This window comes from Jatropha curcas, chromosome 6, assembly GCF_041381405.1.
Source record: "Jatropha curcas cultivar XTBG-Jc1 chromosome 6, XTBG_Jcur_1.0, whole genome shotgun sequence".
In the NCBI taxonomy this organism is placed as follows: Eukaryota; Viridiplantae; Streptophyta; class Magnoliopsida; order Malpighiales; family Euphorbiaceae; genus Jatropha; species Jatropha curcas.
This window is the reverse complement of record NC_143156.1, coordinates 8,432,773-8,449,338: the sequence shown is the minus strand read 5'-3', so window position 1 is coordinate 8,449,338 and position 16,566 is coordinate 8,432,773. Positions and strand designations below refer to the sequence as shown.

Sequence of the window (16,566 nt, the reverse complement as noted above, 5' to 3'; positions counted from 1 at the left end):
TATGTGTTTGAGTGAGTAATTTCAATTAAAGCCACAAAGAGAAAGACAAAAAAAAAAAAAAAAAAAAAAAAGAAGGAGAACTCAACACAAAAGATTTTATAGTGGTTCAACATTTAACTCACCTACATCCACTTCTTAATAATCCATCTTGAGATTCTCCACTAATAAAATCTTCATGGGCAAGAGTAAAATCTATTACAATGGAAATAGTCCTAACACTATAACTCACAAGTTTTTGCAAAGAACTTGTGAAGTTAACCTCTAGTTTTTGGCAAAGAACTAGAAAACTTAACCCACTAGTTTTCTTTGAAGAACTATGAATCTTAACTTGTTTTTGCAAAGAATAAGAAAACTTAACCCCTAGTTTTTTTAAAAAACTAGCAAACTTACAAGACTTACTCTCATACAAGATGAGTGCATGAAAATCTTTACAACAAAAGCTTTACGTAAAGCTTTTACTCACAAATCTTTGAGATTTAAAAGTTTTAATCTATTCTAGATTACAGGACTTATAATAGATACAATGAAATGCCATAGTTAAGTTTAGGAAAGAGATTTTTTAAGATGAGGTGGAACTTCTTTCTCTTTTTTCTCTCCTCCTCTTCCCTTTCCCTTTAAACTTTCCATCCGTTTTGGAATCTCAAGTGTTTCAATACTTCCACCGAACAGTTGGAGTGTGAATACCGTTCTCCTTTCAAATCTGAAGTGAGGTGGGACTTCTTAAGCTACAAGAACCAAAATGACATTTTTTTCAATTCGAGGGCATGGATATGAGCAGGGATAGTAACTTGGAGGTTCGATTTTCCGTTTCCAAGTTTTGTTGTCAATGTGAATCTCTGAGTGCATATTCACTTGTTGAAAACTGGAGTAGTTTTCTAGAAAAATTTTTCTATAAAATTAGAAAACAGAATTTTGTGTTCAAATCAGTCAATTTTCTATTTGGAAAACTAGAAAACTGTTTTCCAGTTTTTCAAAAATTAATTAAGGTTTGGAAAACAGCTTTTAAGTTATTTTCCAGAGTTTTCCTTTATAACAAAGATATGTTTTCAAACTTTTTTCTATTTTATAAAATGACATTTTCATAATTGACATATAATATCTATAAATAATTTTTTTTATAAAATATTTTTATTGAATACATAAAAATATTTAAATAACATAAAAAATTATATTATGCTTTAATATATAATTAATTTTATTATTACATATATGTTATATCCTTTGTTTTTAAAAATTTTTACAAAATAATAAAAATTGATATTATTATTATTATAAATAATCGATAATAAAAATTTAAAAAATTTCTAAAGTTAGTTTATAATATTTTATTTGAATTATAAAAGTTATGAATAATGTTTGTAAAGTTTTTAAATTAAAATAAAATTTTTATATTGTTACCAAGCGAACGCATTTTTCATTTTCTGTTTTTTAATTTTCATTTTTTAAGAAAATTATTTTCTAAAAAAACAGAAAATAGAAAACAAAAAATTGTTTTCTGCAAGTAAACACACCCTAAAATTTTGGGCTTAGATAGCAGAATTTTCTATAGTCCCCACTTTATTAACTCGTGCAATTATGTGGATCCCATTTTTTGTGTTATCCTTTTCTATTTGCCCTTTCGTCAATTTGTTGGTCTCTTATTTAATGAATATGCTAAAAGATGCTTTTGGGTTTTAATTTCACAAATGAATCAAGTCTTATACTACACTAGAAAATGTTTAACAAAAGATAAGCTATTTCCCTAAAACAAAGTTAGATCCTAAGTATAGTTTGGAATTAAATAAATTTAAAATCTTTTTAAAATAGTTAGAATCAATTTATATTAATGAATAAAGTGTCAATTTATCTATCAATGCGTCTCTTGATTTTTTTCTTAAACCATTCGATTTTCAAAGCTTATTGATTCAACTAATTTGAATTCGTGTTGGGCAAGCACGAAAAAGGGGTAAAACGCTCTCTACTCCTGTCACGGTGCCAGAATCTCGGAGCCTTTGGCACGCGTGTGGCGCCTAGACTTAGCTCATAACCTAGGCCAGCCATGCATATTCGAAGGGTCTTTGCATCCTTTCCGACTATAGGACTCATCGTGCAATGCATATCCAAGGATCTCGCACAACCGTATATGGGCTCCATGCCTTCGGGCATCCCGGGAGGCATAATCCTGCCTATACCGAAACCTTCATTGCAGGAGAGATGCGCACTATAGGCCCTCAGTCCTATAGTGTCCATAGAGCTCCTTCTCTATGGAGACACTAATCCCTCTTGATAGAACATGATGCCCGCACCTAGCTCACTAGGGTCGGGTCTCGCATACCGGCCCCGGGGCGGCGGAGAGCATTACGATGGGTCTCCCCTCTCATATTCTTGGTCCATATGCCATTCAACATGCTATTCTTGTCTCCAATAGCCTTACTTCGTCCATAGGGTCACCATGGTATGGCACCATGGGTAGGGATGCTGGACTCACACCCCTACATTCTCCCCCACTCAAACAGATCAATGACCTCACCGATCGTGCTGCATCCACTCTGTGCTTCTCATCTCCAATCTTCATTGTTCTCAGCTTTCAAATGAAGCGGCTCAGTGTATCTACTTCGTGAAAAACTGATGTGAAAATTTGTGTTGTATTTTTGTATTACTTCTCTTCTTCTTTATTCATCTTCTGGAATAACATTCTTCCACTCTGGAACTGCATGTCGTCCATTCCAGCCCTCATAGATCTTCTTACATTAAGGGTCGTACTTCATACAATGTCTCTTCTCTTATTACTCCACATTATCATCATCTACCCAATCCCCCACCTTCATACATAGAGGATTATACTTTATATTATTACATTCTCTACATTTACACCATTCCAACCCCTTTTAGCCAGGTAAGATCCCTATGTGTACTCTCCTCCACTCAAATAATCGACGTCCTTATCGATTAGGGTAGTATTCTTGGAGTATCTTGTACATTTCTCCTTTGCCTGGTTGTCTCTGATCTACCGCCTCTTACAATGCTTCGTGCTACTTCGTGGCATTATTATATGTACCTCGCAAAACACAACCAAGAACACCCAAGTAGCCACAAGATAGAAAAAAATGTGATAAAATTGGTGATTCCTCTTCTTAATGTGTATTCATATTTCATTATACTAGCAACATTAAGCACAAATGAAATAACACATCAAGGTAAGGAGTGATACAACTTACACATATAATTTTCTTACCCCTCAGCATACAACGCAGCACTCATCTCGGTTCCCTTTTATTTGGGCTTGTCCTTCTAGGATATGCCATCATTTGAACATCTTGTCAATTTGCCTTCGATCTAATTTTGATGGACTGCAACTTTCTCTTTTAGAGTCACTGTTGATTTGCGGCTTGTCTTTCTATACGTTATACCTGTTAAAACAAGGAACCATAGTGCATATGTAGACACATACATTAGTAATGTCATTATCGTATAGCAATTGATTCAATCCGCAAGAATTAATGTAAGTAACTCCCTTATGATACACCAAACCCGTCTCGGTTTCTGTTTTGATGTTCGCATATTGCTCTTTTCTCTTGCCACCTCGCTCACCACGTCTTCTGCTCGACTTATGCGTTGGTAGCCTCATGCTGTATTGGTGCACAACTATGTATATAAAATCAATTTTGTTTTCATGGCTATTACCCCCTTTATACAAGCTTAACTTGCTGGGGCCTATAGCGCTCTATGAAAATATAAGAAAACATTGTTTGATTGTGACACCTCAAGCCCTCTTGGCTTCGCCTCCTTCTTCGCTTACCATACATGATCAACACCTGACTTCTTTTGGTCATCTCACTTTTACTCATATGGTCTCATGGGGAAGTGTTTCGCATGCTACTCTTGCCTAAATAGTCCTGCAAGCACAAAACAATAAACAAGTATCTTCGCCCACGGCCTGAAATATTAGCTGCAGCCTGATATTCCTTCCGCAGAGCTTAATTCTTTCTCAGCATTGCTTACGGCCTGAAATACCAGCTGCAGTCTGGTATTCCTTCCGTCGAGCATAAACACATCTCAATCGAACATTTGTGAGTAGCTTCCAACTCTTTTGGCAAGCTCACCTCACAACCATCACATTTCCATCAACCGACTCATTTGGTGTTTTGCACCCCCTTATCTCAAAGGGTAGGGACAAGTATCATCAGATGTACAACAAGCAATCTCTGTCATGCTTCGTAAGTCTTGTTTAAATATTTTGTCGAATCCCATACTTTCAACTCACACAGGCAACTCTAACATGAAGTGATCAACTCTGCATCCGGGGCGGACTCTAGCACCCCCTGCTTCTTACTGGGCGCCTCTATGCGCATTTAGTAGCTTGCTCAAGTCTGTTCTAAGCACATGCATCCCCTTGCTTCGGGATCGCTATGTATTCTCGATTCAACTTGCTTTATATCTCTTCTGTTCTGTACAACTGTGCAGTCTCTAGATACCCATCCGCAATGCTTCAGCTCGAATGGAACCTCTTGCCATTATCCCTTTATCAAAATCAATCAACTCTACTTGGGCCACTCTTAGCCGACAATGCTCGTCTTAACTATGCCATCTCAACTTCTTAAGTGCATGCTTTCATAAGGATCTCTGCCAAAATCTTGCATACCAGGTCTACCCGTAACTGATTCTCTATTGTTCCCCTCAACTACGCATACTGCCTCTTTATTCTAGGCATGCTATGCATTCCCATTGAGATTTGTCAATAGCTCGCATTTCAGCACCCATTCTGCTCCTTGTTACTACCCTTCACACCTGTGCTCGGAGGGGTGTACTACTTGGGGCGACATGATGCCACCTATCGGATACTGCCATCCATAGCCCGCATTGCTTACATGCCTCTGTTACCATTAATCTGGAATGATACGCCTCAGCCAATATAACTTGCATGCAAGTTTCTAACAACAGCCAATCATCTCTAGCAATAACCCGTCATCGGGCTCTGATATCAAATATCACGGTGCCAGAATCTCGGAGCCTTTGGCACGCGTGTGGCGCCTAGACTTAGCTCATAACCTAGGCCAGCCATGCATATTCGAAGGGTCTTTGCATCCTTTCCAACTATAGGACTCATCGTGCAATGCATATCTAAGGATCCAGCACAACCGTATATGGGCTCCATGCCTTCGAGCATCCCGGGCGGCATAATCCTGCCTATACCGAAACCTTCATTGCAGGAGAGATGCGCACTATAGGCCCTCGGCCCTATAGTGTCCATAGAGCTCCTTCTCTATGGAGACACTAGTCCCTCTTGATAGAACATGATGCCCACACCTAGCTCACTAGGGCCGGGTCTCGCATACCGGCCCCGGGGTGGCGGAGAGCATTACGCCGGGTCTCCCCTCTCAAATTCTTGGTCCATATGCCATTCAACATACTATTCTCATCTCCAATAGCCTTACTCCGTCCATAAGGTCACCATGGTATGGCACCATGGGTAGGGATGCTGGACTCACACCCCTACAACTCCGTACACAAGGATCGAACTCAAGATAAAGGGGTAAAACACTCCCTACCAAGTTTTAAACATGCTCCATACATAGGTATCGAACTCCAAAATTTCTGATTAAGAAAGAAGGACCTTTGTTATCTCATCTTACCCTTAATGGTAATCCGTCACTTTAGTGATAAAAAAAACAACTGATTTTAAAATAATACTAAATCAAAATTAAAATTAAAAAAAGTGACCATATTTTTATGTCTCTTTTTACACATAGAAAAGTGGCAAATGTGGTCATTTCTTTTTTCTTTTTTTTTTTCTTCTGGAAAATATGCTAAGATTACGAAGGTTGTGAAATTCTAAAAAGAAAAAAAAATCCAAAATTCATAGATTTACTTTATACCAAGATAAATTCTACAAACTTGTAGAATTAGGAGCGTAGGTATTTAATCATGTGGTTTTGTGATTATTTATATGGTTGAATACATAAATTTACTCTTGAGCATTATGACTTTAACTTTATACCATCTTTAACTTTTATTTTGACCTATTTAACACTCCAACTCATAAAATTACACATTAAACATTTCAACTTATAGAATTATTTTATTGAACACTTCAACTTGAAAAATTATATCAATTTACATACTTATTATATAGTTGAAAAATGCGAAAAATTATTTGCTAACTACACATCAAATCAATATTTTGCATATAAAAGCTAAAAATCTTAAAAACTATTGCTATTAGTATGGAAATATGTGCAATATTACCAAACTTTGCTAGTCAAGTGTATAATAAGTCATTTATAAAGTTTAGAGTGTCACAAGGTTAAAATTGCAAAGTTGATGGGTAAATGAAACTTATGGATTTTATAAAATCTATAAATTTCATGAAATTGAAAGATTGTGAAATTTGTAAAATTTTATTATTCTATCATATGTTTGGAAAAATCAATAAGCTTTAATTGCTACTTTTGAAATAAGATTGTGACATTTCACATTTCATCATTTGAAATAAAATCTCATATGTGGGATCAGATCTTACTAAATCTCGTATGTGGGATCAGATCTTACTAAATCTCATATGTAAGAAATATTATATTGATTCATATAATTAACTAAAAAATAAAGATTCATATTTCCAATTTCATAAAGTCTGATAAATTGAAGAACCTTCAACTTCAATATACCTAACACTTTATTTAATAGAAATCAATTCAAAATAAAATTTAAATTAGAATTTATTTGTAAATAAAATTTCATCCATGGAATGTTGTAATTTATAAGATATAATCAATTAAATTCTACATAATTACTCTAAATTGAAAATTTATTTATTTTTGTTTACTAAAATACTAATTTGGAATTTTTTGTAAAAAAAATTTAGATTATTTAGTTTTATAAAATTTATTTAGAAAATCAAATTATTTTTGATAGAATTTAACTTAATTATTTTAATTTCTATAAATTCAACCTAATTTTTTTATTTTAAATACTGAAATTTTGATAAATAAATTTTTATAAATTTTATAAAATTCATTTATTACAAATAAGTTTTTATTTATCTTATATGCTCGTGAACAGAAAAATAATTATGTTTTAGCTCTTGTCAACACGAGAAAAGCCAGTTGCCTCCGGCTGGGCGTTGCATGTCTATATCTAGGCCGTGGCTCTTCGTCACTAGGATTTTTGTTCTTTTTTTTTTTATTGTTAGTATTATTTTAACTTTTTGCACAAGATTGTTATGACATTCATAATCTAACATGGACATTGATCTAATTTTCCGGTATTTAATTTAATTAGGACCCACCTTGGGTATCTTATAATTTTAATATTGATTTAAAGAGATTTTTTTTTTAATATATGGGAAAGCTACGCAGGTGCAGCCCTCCCTTTTGAATAATATTCACCAAATTAGTAATAACCTTTGTAATAAAAAGATGTAGGAAAATCAATAAAACCACATTGATTGGTTTGATTTAAAGAGTATTGGAGGGCGTAATTAACTGATTGGACGCCCCCAAGTTTCGCACCTCTCCAGCATGGTTTTCATTTAGCTAAGGGGTGTACTTATTAAATACTTTAATGTGTTGTTAATCAAGCTGGTGGCCCTATTGATCTTCTTATCTATATGAGAAATGTGAACTTTCGAGTTTGAATCATCCTGTTCACAATAATTTTTATTGCTCCAATATATAATTAAATCGACCAAATATTTGTTAGATAATTGAAAAAAATGAAATTTTTATTCGAAAAGTTATATTTAGGGATGAGTATTATTCAGTTCGGCCAATTTAGTTTGATGAATAAATATTCGGTGATCGGTAAAGGGTTCGGTTAAAAGCTAATCAAACACCCCCAAGTTTCGCACCTCGGACCACCTGAAGTTTGTCCACCATGGTTTCCATTAGGCTAATCCTTTGGGGGTGTACTTATTAAATACTTTAATGTGTTGTTAGTCAAGCTGGTGGTCCTATCGATCTTCTTATCTATGTGAAAAATGTGAACGTTCGAGTTTGAATCCTCCTGTTCACAGTAATTTTTATTGCTCCAATATATAAAATTAAATCGATCAAATATTTGTTAGATCATCGAAAAATATGAAATTTTTATTCGAAAAGTTATATTTAAGGATGAGCATTATTCAGTTTGGCCAATTCAGTTCGGTGAATAAATATTCGGTTAAAAAATTAAATTTTCAGTGATCGGTAAAAGGTTCGGTTAAAAGTTAATCAAATTAATCGACTCTAAAAACTTCATCGTTTTGATTAGGTAGATAACAAAATAAAAAATTAAAAATATTTTAGTTTTTATTTTGATTAAATAATGATTAGTAATTTGATTAATTTTTATTTCGGGTAAAGTTAATCACAATTTTTTCTTAAATCGGTCGGTTAATTAGGTTTTCATTTTCTTTAGGTTTGTTTTGGTCAATGACCAAAATTAATTCGGCCAAAATGATTCAGTTCAGTTCAGTTAAAGCAAAAAAATTTGCTTTTAGTTTATTTGGTTAAAAATGTTATTTGAATTGGCCGAATGCTCAACCCTAGTTGTATTAATCACACATCAAGCAATATTTTGTATATAAAAATCAATAACTCTTGTTGCTTATAGAGAGAGTTGTATAATGTAACCCAAAATCACCCAAAGTTTTAAATGCTATAATATTTAAAAAAAAAAAAGATACATTGGTGAATAGAAGGTATTTAGCCGTCATTAGTTTGAATAAAAACACGAGTGTCAGTTAGAGAAAGAAATAGGATAAACCATCAATTAGAGTGAAAGATTCTGAATTTGAGTTCTTTCAATTAATAAGAATTTTTTCATAATTTGGTGAATTTAAAAGAAATATCGTATCATCTAACTCATAGTATTATTAAAAAAAAGTTTTTTTTTTTGTGTAAACCACCAGTATCCAGACTCTATTATCAGGGACCAGCTCGAACCCGAGAGCTCTTTTCAGATGTCCAACTTATATTACCAACTGAGCCACAACCCATAGGTAAAAAAAGAAAAGATGGTTTTTAATTGATAATCACTTATTAACTGGATGTTTTTCTGAAAAATGAATATGCATAAAAATTATATACAAAAATTTAATTGTGAAAATTCATATTACGCCTAAGTTTTTGATATAACAAAAAAAATTGAATTTCAATTTATATAATAATAAAATAATCCTTATAATATTTCAGACTAAATTTTATCAAAAAAATTAACATGTATATATGATGAGCTGGAAATGGAAAAGTACAATTTTTAAGTGATATCAACTGCAACTGATGCTATTTTAAATTTGATATTGTAATTTGGATTACGGTGAACTTTATTGATATTTGATATTACCTTAATTTATTTCTAGCTTTATGTGTATTTTATTTTGGAAAAATTATAGTTTGCAATAAAAGAAACTTATAGAACAGTACATGGATCTTCTTACGTATTTCTATAGCTTAAAAATTAAAAACGAAACTTATTATTTGGAGAAAGAGCCTCATATGATCTAGGAGATGGAGGAACAGCAATGGTTGATTGCTCCGGCACTGTTGAATTGCGATGCCAATTTTTCCTGCAAGGAACATAGGTCAATGACTTCTCATTAGGACATGTTCTTCGCTTAGAAAAGAATTCTTTACATTCATCTGCTGATCTCTGATATGGAAGATCCAAAATGCAATTCTGTCCAACGTCAATTCTCTTCAACATAATCAATTTCCTACACTCAGGTCCAACCTGAGTAAAAAAATTCCCTGATAAAGACAGATTTTGCAGATTTGGCAGCTGACAAACCATTTCAGGCACGGGTCCGTAAAACCCATTGTTGGCTAAGTTCAGGATCTGTATTTTGGCCAAACAAGCAAAAGAATGTGGTATTGGACCAGTAAGCATATTACAGCTTACATCAAAAACGGTAGCTTTCTTCAAGTTTCCAATCTCATATGGCAAACATCCTGTAAACTGGTTCTTCAGGAAAAGCACTTCTAATAAATTTTTAGCATTGCCAATACTGCTAGGAATTGGGCCGCCAAGGTTATTATTAGCAAAAGTGAGATATAACGCCGATGTATTGCCAACATTGTCAGGAAGTTGCTGGTTGAACTGGTTGTTGTTGAGGAAAAGGGCATCTAAGTCTAACATGAAGACTTCCCGTGGAATTGGACCGGAAAATTGATTGAATCTGATGTCTAAAAAGGTTAAATTTCTAGCACTGAGAAGCGGAAAAGGAAACCCACCGGTATACTTGTTGTTGCTGATATCGAACTCGTAGAGGAAATTTATGTTTTGGATGGAAATATCGTTTGGTACGATTCCGGTGAAGTTGTTGGAGTTGGCATGGAAGATTGTCAAGTCTTTCAATTTATCAATAAAATCTTTGATTTCCAAATTCGGGCCGTTGAAATTATAGCCATTGAAGTCTGTTGCTGCTACTGAAAGCACGCCGCTGTCAGGCCTGTGAGCACAAGTAAAGCCTTTATATGTACAGATATTGAAGTTATCCTGGTTCCAAGATTTTGTTACTTCCAACGGATCGTAGGTAATTTGGTTCTTGAATTGCTGAATTGATTTGAAATCTCGCACAATGTTTGCAGGAAGGCATGACGGTGGCTGTGTCGTAAGAGGTGTTACACATTCTTTGATTTCAGGCGAAGTTGGATAGTCAGGCGGAGGAGCAGGACCATAGCCGTCGCTGCTGCCTCCAATGATTGTGTCTGGAGATTCTCTCTTTAATCCAACTGTGGCATTATCAGCAGCTACATTATAAATGAAAGAAGAATGAAAAAAGAGAATCAAAATTAGAAACAAGCAATAACAAGAAGTGCTACCCATCTATTATAAAGAGTGGAGAGCTTGAAAGATTGCAGTAGAAGTGGAGACATATTTATAGGAATACTAAGAGAGAAGAGAGTGTTTGTGTGTAGTTGATACAAGTCAAGGTTCACGAGCCTGACAGATGATATCTACTAGTAGAACCCTTCGTCTTCGGGTGAGATTGTTGAACTCTCATTTTCAAGAGAAATATCTATCAGGCAGTCTGTCTATAATTATAACTTGTTTACTTCTGGTATATGCCAAGTTAATCTGATAAATACATTCGACACAAGTGAGGATATTTATGCTTTTTTCACTGAAAAAGGTACAAAATAGTAATAAGTTAAACTGATTTCAGTTCAGTTTGCATTGAATCTGATTGTCAGGCTCTTATTCATGCTCTTAAATCTGACAATTTTGATATTTCTTATTTTGATTAAGCAGTTTTGGATTGCAAAGCTCTATTACATGAGCTAATGGATATTTCTTTTGTTTTTGCTAGAAGGTCAGCGAATCACATTACTCATTCGATTAGAAGAATATCTGTTTATACGCCTTATTTTGAATCCGGGTGTATGCCCTCTAAGTTTCTTGTATGATGTTCTTGTTTCTGATGCAAATAACATAAGCTAATGAGCTTTACAGTTAAAAAAAAAAAAAAAAAAAGCAATAAATTTTTTAAATGATAATAACTATTGGGTTGATATAAGTCAAACCAATCAAAAATAAAATTTTTTTTGTCCAAATGAGGGTATTTTTCATCATTCTCTTAAATTAAGAATAAAATAGTAGTAACAAGTTATTTTAAAAACCATTTATGCAGTTACGGATCTAGGGGACTAGGGGTGGCTTCAACCTCCAACCAATTTTTTTATTTTACCTTTTAAAATAGTAAAATTTTCAATTTCTTCGCCCTTAACTCTTGAATTTTTTTAGTTCCCTAACTTTAATTCTTGTCTCCGTCTCTACATTCACGAAAATTTCCATGTACCTAGTGTATAGGAGTAGTCTCATCCATAAGTTGAGTTTTGCTAAGTATCAAAGTGGAGAGCATGTTGTTTTTTTTTTAAGAGAAATTCTTAGATAGATTATGTCTAATTAGCTATATTTTGAATCAATAAAAATAGATGACATGTCATCAGATGCCCTAAAAAGATAATATAGAACGTTAACTTGCAAGGTTATTTCCATTATTTACTCATCATCTTCTCTTTTTCATATCTTCACGCCAGCAAGAAGCATAAACTCCAGCTATAGGCCTTACCGTTAATCTCCTTTCTGAGTTCTAATTAAAAGCAATCATCAATCTCCGTTCTTTCTTAATCAAATCTGAATACTCTCTTTTTTCCTCTAAAATCAAGAAATAGATAAAGAGAGACTCACATAAAGAAATATGCAATTTGGATCGATTCCCACTAAACTCTATACCCAAATCAATTGTGTTGGCAACGAAATCTTCTAGTTTAAATATCAACTTAGACTTGATTGGATTTATCCATTTTTAATTCTTTTTATATCACCTACTCCTTTTGTTGAATTTTTGTTTTTTAGTGGATTAAATGCAACTTAAAATTTAATTGTTAAACCTTAATTTTGCAAAGCTTGTGTTCCTCTATAAATTTGTATACATTTAGACATTCTCTCTATACATAGAATCGAATTCGCAGCCTCACTTAAGGAACAAGAATATTGAATCACTCATGTCAAACACTCGTTGATTAGTATAAAAAAGGGTACGTGTTACTGAAATTTATAATTTTAGAGGTATAATAAGTTATCTCGAGTAAATTTATGTATTTTCCACATAATTAATTATAGAAATCTTATTTTGTGTGGATCGATAACATCCCATGGAATGCAGGAAACCACAACACATAGACATGTTAAATAAAAAATAATAATTAAAAAAAAAATTGTATGATTTCCTGAACTTTGGGGGAAACACTGGAGGTAGGTAGGATCCCCTGAAAACAATAATGGCCAAATTTAACTCCTAACTGTATTGTGATTGCCTCATAAATCAGGAAAGAGTGCTCCACTTTTGCGTGAGACCTTAGATTGCATATCCAAAAGATCCTTAAAAAAATCTAGAAGCGGATGGTTCACCATTATGAAAAATTGTTTTGCATAAATTATTTGGATTCATAGAATATTAATATTTTACAACGTTAATGAAACTATTTTAAATTTCATTGTTGATAGAAAAATAAAATTCATAAATTGAAAAGGTGTTTTTAAAATAAAATTTAGTGATTTAAATTTCACCATTTATAATAAAAACAATGAATTTTAGGTGAGATTTATTTCTTTTTTAAAAATGGTAGCGTGTTTTTTCTCGACCAAACAAAAAAAATCTTGTATATACATTAAATTTTTAAATTTAATAATTCAAATATCATCAATCAACACAACCTCATATTTTTTAAGTTCGCCATATTTAATAACTTTGTCTCTATATTTTAAAAAAACTTTATATTATTTTCTCCATGTTCCATAAGACAAAAAATTTCGAAACAGAAAGAATATTTAAAAAAAAAAAAAGAGTTTCTCATAATAGATAAAAAAATTTCTTGTTAATGATCAATTTTGAAATTTTTCTAAATTTTTTTTATATGAATTGCTATCTTGATTTGTTGTAATGCTTTTAATTCTTATTAGTGTTAGAATCCGCGCATCGCAATATTTAAGGATAAAATAATTTTTTATAATTTCGATACACACAACAAAAATTAGACAGCTGACATGAACACGATACGTTTAACTCGCTTAATATCATAAACAGGTTAAGTAGGTCGCGTTGATCCATATACAACTCGTGTAACCCGCTTAATATCATAAATAGATTAAGTAGATGTGTTGACCTATATAAGACCCACTTAACCTGCTTATGCTATTTTTAACTTTTAACCTATTTAACTCCAATTATATTTAAAAATAAATTTTCACATATAAAATGCATAAATTCTTCAAAATTTATAATTACAATAAAAAAGTAATACAACAATAAAATCTAAATAAGTTTTAGCTGCAGTATTTGTGTCTAATACTAAAATTACCTTGTTACTCTTAAATAGACGGGTAACTCGTCTAACCCGCGTGTCAACTCGTGACACAATACATTTATATTCGTGGGTGACTTGTTTATGATAAGAGTTTGTTTAACCTCAATCCTGATCCATTTATTTCGCGTGTTAGGCGAATCGTGTTCGCGTGTCATGACTCATTTTAATACCCCTAGTAGACCTGCATCAAAAAATGCACACACAATATTAATGTATTTTTCAACAGTGATAATAATTTTGAGAATTTAACTAATTATATTGAAATAAGAAATTAAGTATTTTTTATTTTATATCTATGATTTATTATAAATGATTATTTATTTATTTGAAATATTAATGTATTATATTGATTTAGTGTAGTGTATCATAAGTGTGTAAATCTCTAATTTTTTAAAAACTATCGTATCGCCTACGTTCACGTATCGCATGATGAAGTGTTTTTTTAATTTATTTTTGTATCTTTTTTATTAATGAATAATCAAAGAAAAGAGAAGGGACTAAATTTTTTTTCAGAAAAAACTTTTGTTACTTATTTTTTTTGGATATAAATAAAAAATAAAATTAATTTTTCTCTAAAAATTTATTTTATTTTTATAGTTTTTTTATTTTCTTTCTAATTTGAAGAGACAATTATCAGAATTCTTTTCCATTATATTCCTTTCTTATTTCCAAATAAAATAGTTTTTGCTTATTAATATTAATTTAATTTTTTCCTCCTCTATGATACTATCTGAAAATATAATTGTTTTTTTTCTTATAACTTGCATGATGCGCAGAGTAATATTAAAAGATGAAATAGTATTTTATAACATCATTTAAAAATAGTAAAATTATATAATAAAATGATAAATTGTATCTTATTCAGATATGTTAAAAAGTTGCAATGCTAAGATATGTCTTCTTAACTATCATACGAAACTTTTCATAACGTATGTAATGACAAAAGTCATGCATGTTATGACTTACATAAAAAAATGCATACACACTATTAATATATTTTTCAATAGTGATAATAATTTTGAGAATTTAACTATTGAAATAAGAAATTAAGTATTTTTTTATTTTATATTTATGATTTATTATAAATGATTATTTATTTATTTGAAATATTAATGTATTACTTATTCAGCGTAGTGTGTCCTAAGTAAATGGATGTCCTACTTTTTAAAAATTGTCGTATTTGTATGTTCTTGTATCTCGTGTCCATGCAACTTAACTCCTGGTGTGTGAGACTACTCCTTACACCAAACTAACCAACCAAGGGTTTTTTATTACCAACAAAAATAAAGTGTTTTTTTTTTAAATTTGCTTTTGTGTTGTTGAAATAAGAAATTAAATATTTTTATATTTTATGTTTATGATTTATTATAAATGATTGTTTATTTATTTGAAATATTAATGTATTACTTATTTAGTGTACTATGACCTAAACATGTGGATGTCCTATCTTTTTTAAAAATTATTGTATCCATACGTTCCTGTATCTCGTGTCCGTGCAACCTAACTCGCTTAAAACATAAGAGATACGGAATGTACGGGTAGGACATTCACTCATTTAAAACATACTACACTAAAAAAATGAATACATTAATATTTTAAATAAATAAACAATCATTTATTATAAACATAAAATAAAAAAACACTAAATTTCTTATTTCAACGACACAAAAGCAAATTGAAAAAAAAAAACTTCATTTTTATCGGTAATAAAAAAATCTTAGTTGGTTAGCTTGGTGTATGGAGTAGTCTCATATACTAGGAGCTAGATAGGTTGCACAAACACAGGACACGAGATACAAAAACGTACGAGATACGATAATTTTTTTAAAAAAGTAGGACATCCACACGCTTAGAACTCATTATACGAAATAAGTAGTACATTAACATGTCAAATATATAAAAAAATTATTTATAATAAATAATAAACACAAAATAAAAGAAAAAACTTAATTTCTTATTTCAGTGACACAAAAATAAATTTTAAAAAAATACTTCATTTTTTATTTGTAATAAAAAAACCTTGGTTGATTAGAGTAGTCTCATATACCAGGAGCTAAGTTGCATGGAAACGGGATACGACAATTTTTAAAAAAGGTATGACATCTACACGCTTAGGACATAGTACACTAAATAAGTAATACATTAATATTTTAAATAAATAAACAATCATTTATCATAAACATAAAATAAAAAAACACTAAATTTCTTATTTCAACGACACAAAAGCAAATTTTTTTAAAAAAAATCCATTCTTATCGGTAATAAAAAAAAAAAATCTTAGTTGATTATCTTGGTCTATGTAGTAGTCTCATATACCAGGAGCTAGCTAGGTTGCACAAACATAGGACACGAGATACAAGAACATACGAGATACGATAATTTTTTAAAAAAAGTAGAATATCTACACACTTAGGACTTATTACACTAAATAATATATACATTAACATTTCAAATATATAAAACAATCATTTATAATAAATTATAAACACAAAATATAAAAAAAAAACTTAATTTCTTAATTCAATGACACAAAAGCTAATTAAAAAGAACAATTTATTTTTTATAGGTAATAAAAAAACTTTGGTCGATTAGCTTGGTGTATAGAGTAGTCTTATATAACAGGAGCTATGTTGCATGGAAAGAGGATACAACAATTTTTAAAAAATTATCGTATCCGTACGTTCCATATCTCGTGTCCCGTTTTCGTGCAACCTAGCTCCTGGTATAGGAGACTACTCTA

At 31.5% G+C, this 16,566-nt stretch overlaps 1 protein-coding gene across 1 annotated transcript; it reads right to left on the bottom strand.

Annotated features, from left to right (window-relative positions):
- Positions 1-9,197: 9,197 nt before the first annotated feature.
- Positions 9,198-10,811, bottom strand: LOC105630484 (hypothetical protein). Its single transcript, XM_012212347.4, has one exon. The coding sequence runs from the start codon at positions 10,780-10,782 to the stop codon at positions 9,415-9,417; it is 1,368 nt and encodes a 455-aa protein (XP_012067737.1). The 5' UTR covers positions 10,783-10,811; the 3' UTR covers positions 9,198-9,414.
- Positions 10,812-16,566: the final 5,755 nt, after the last annotated feature.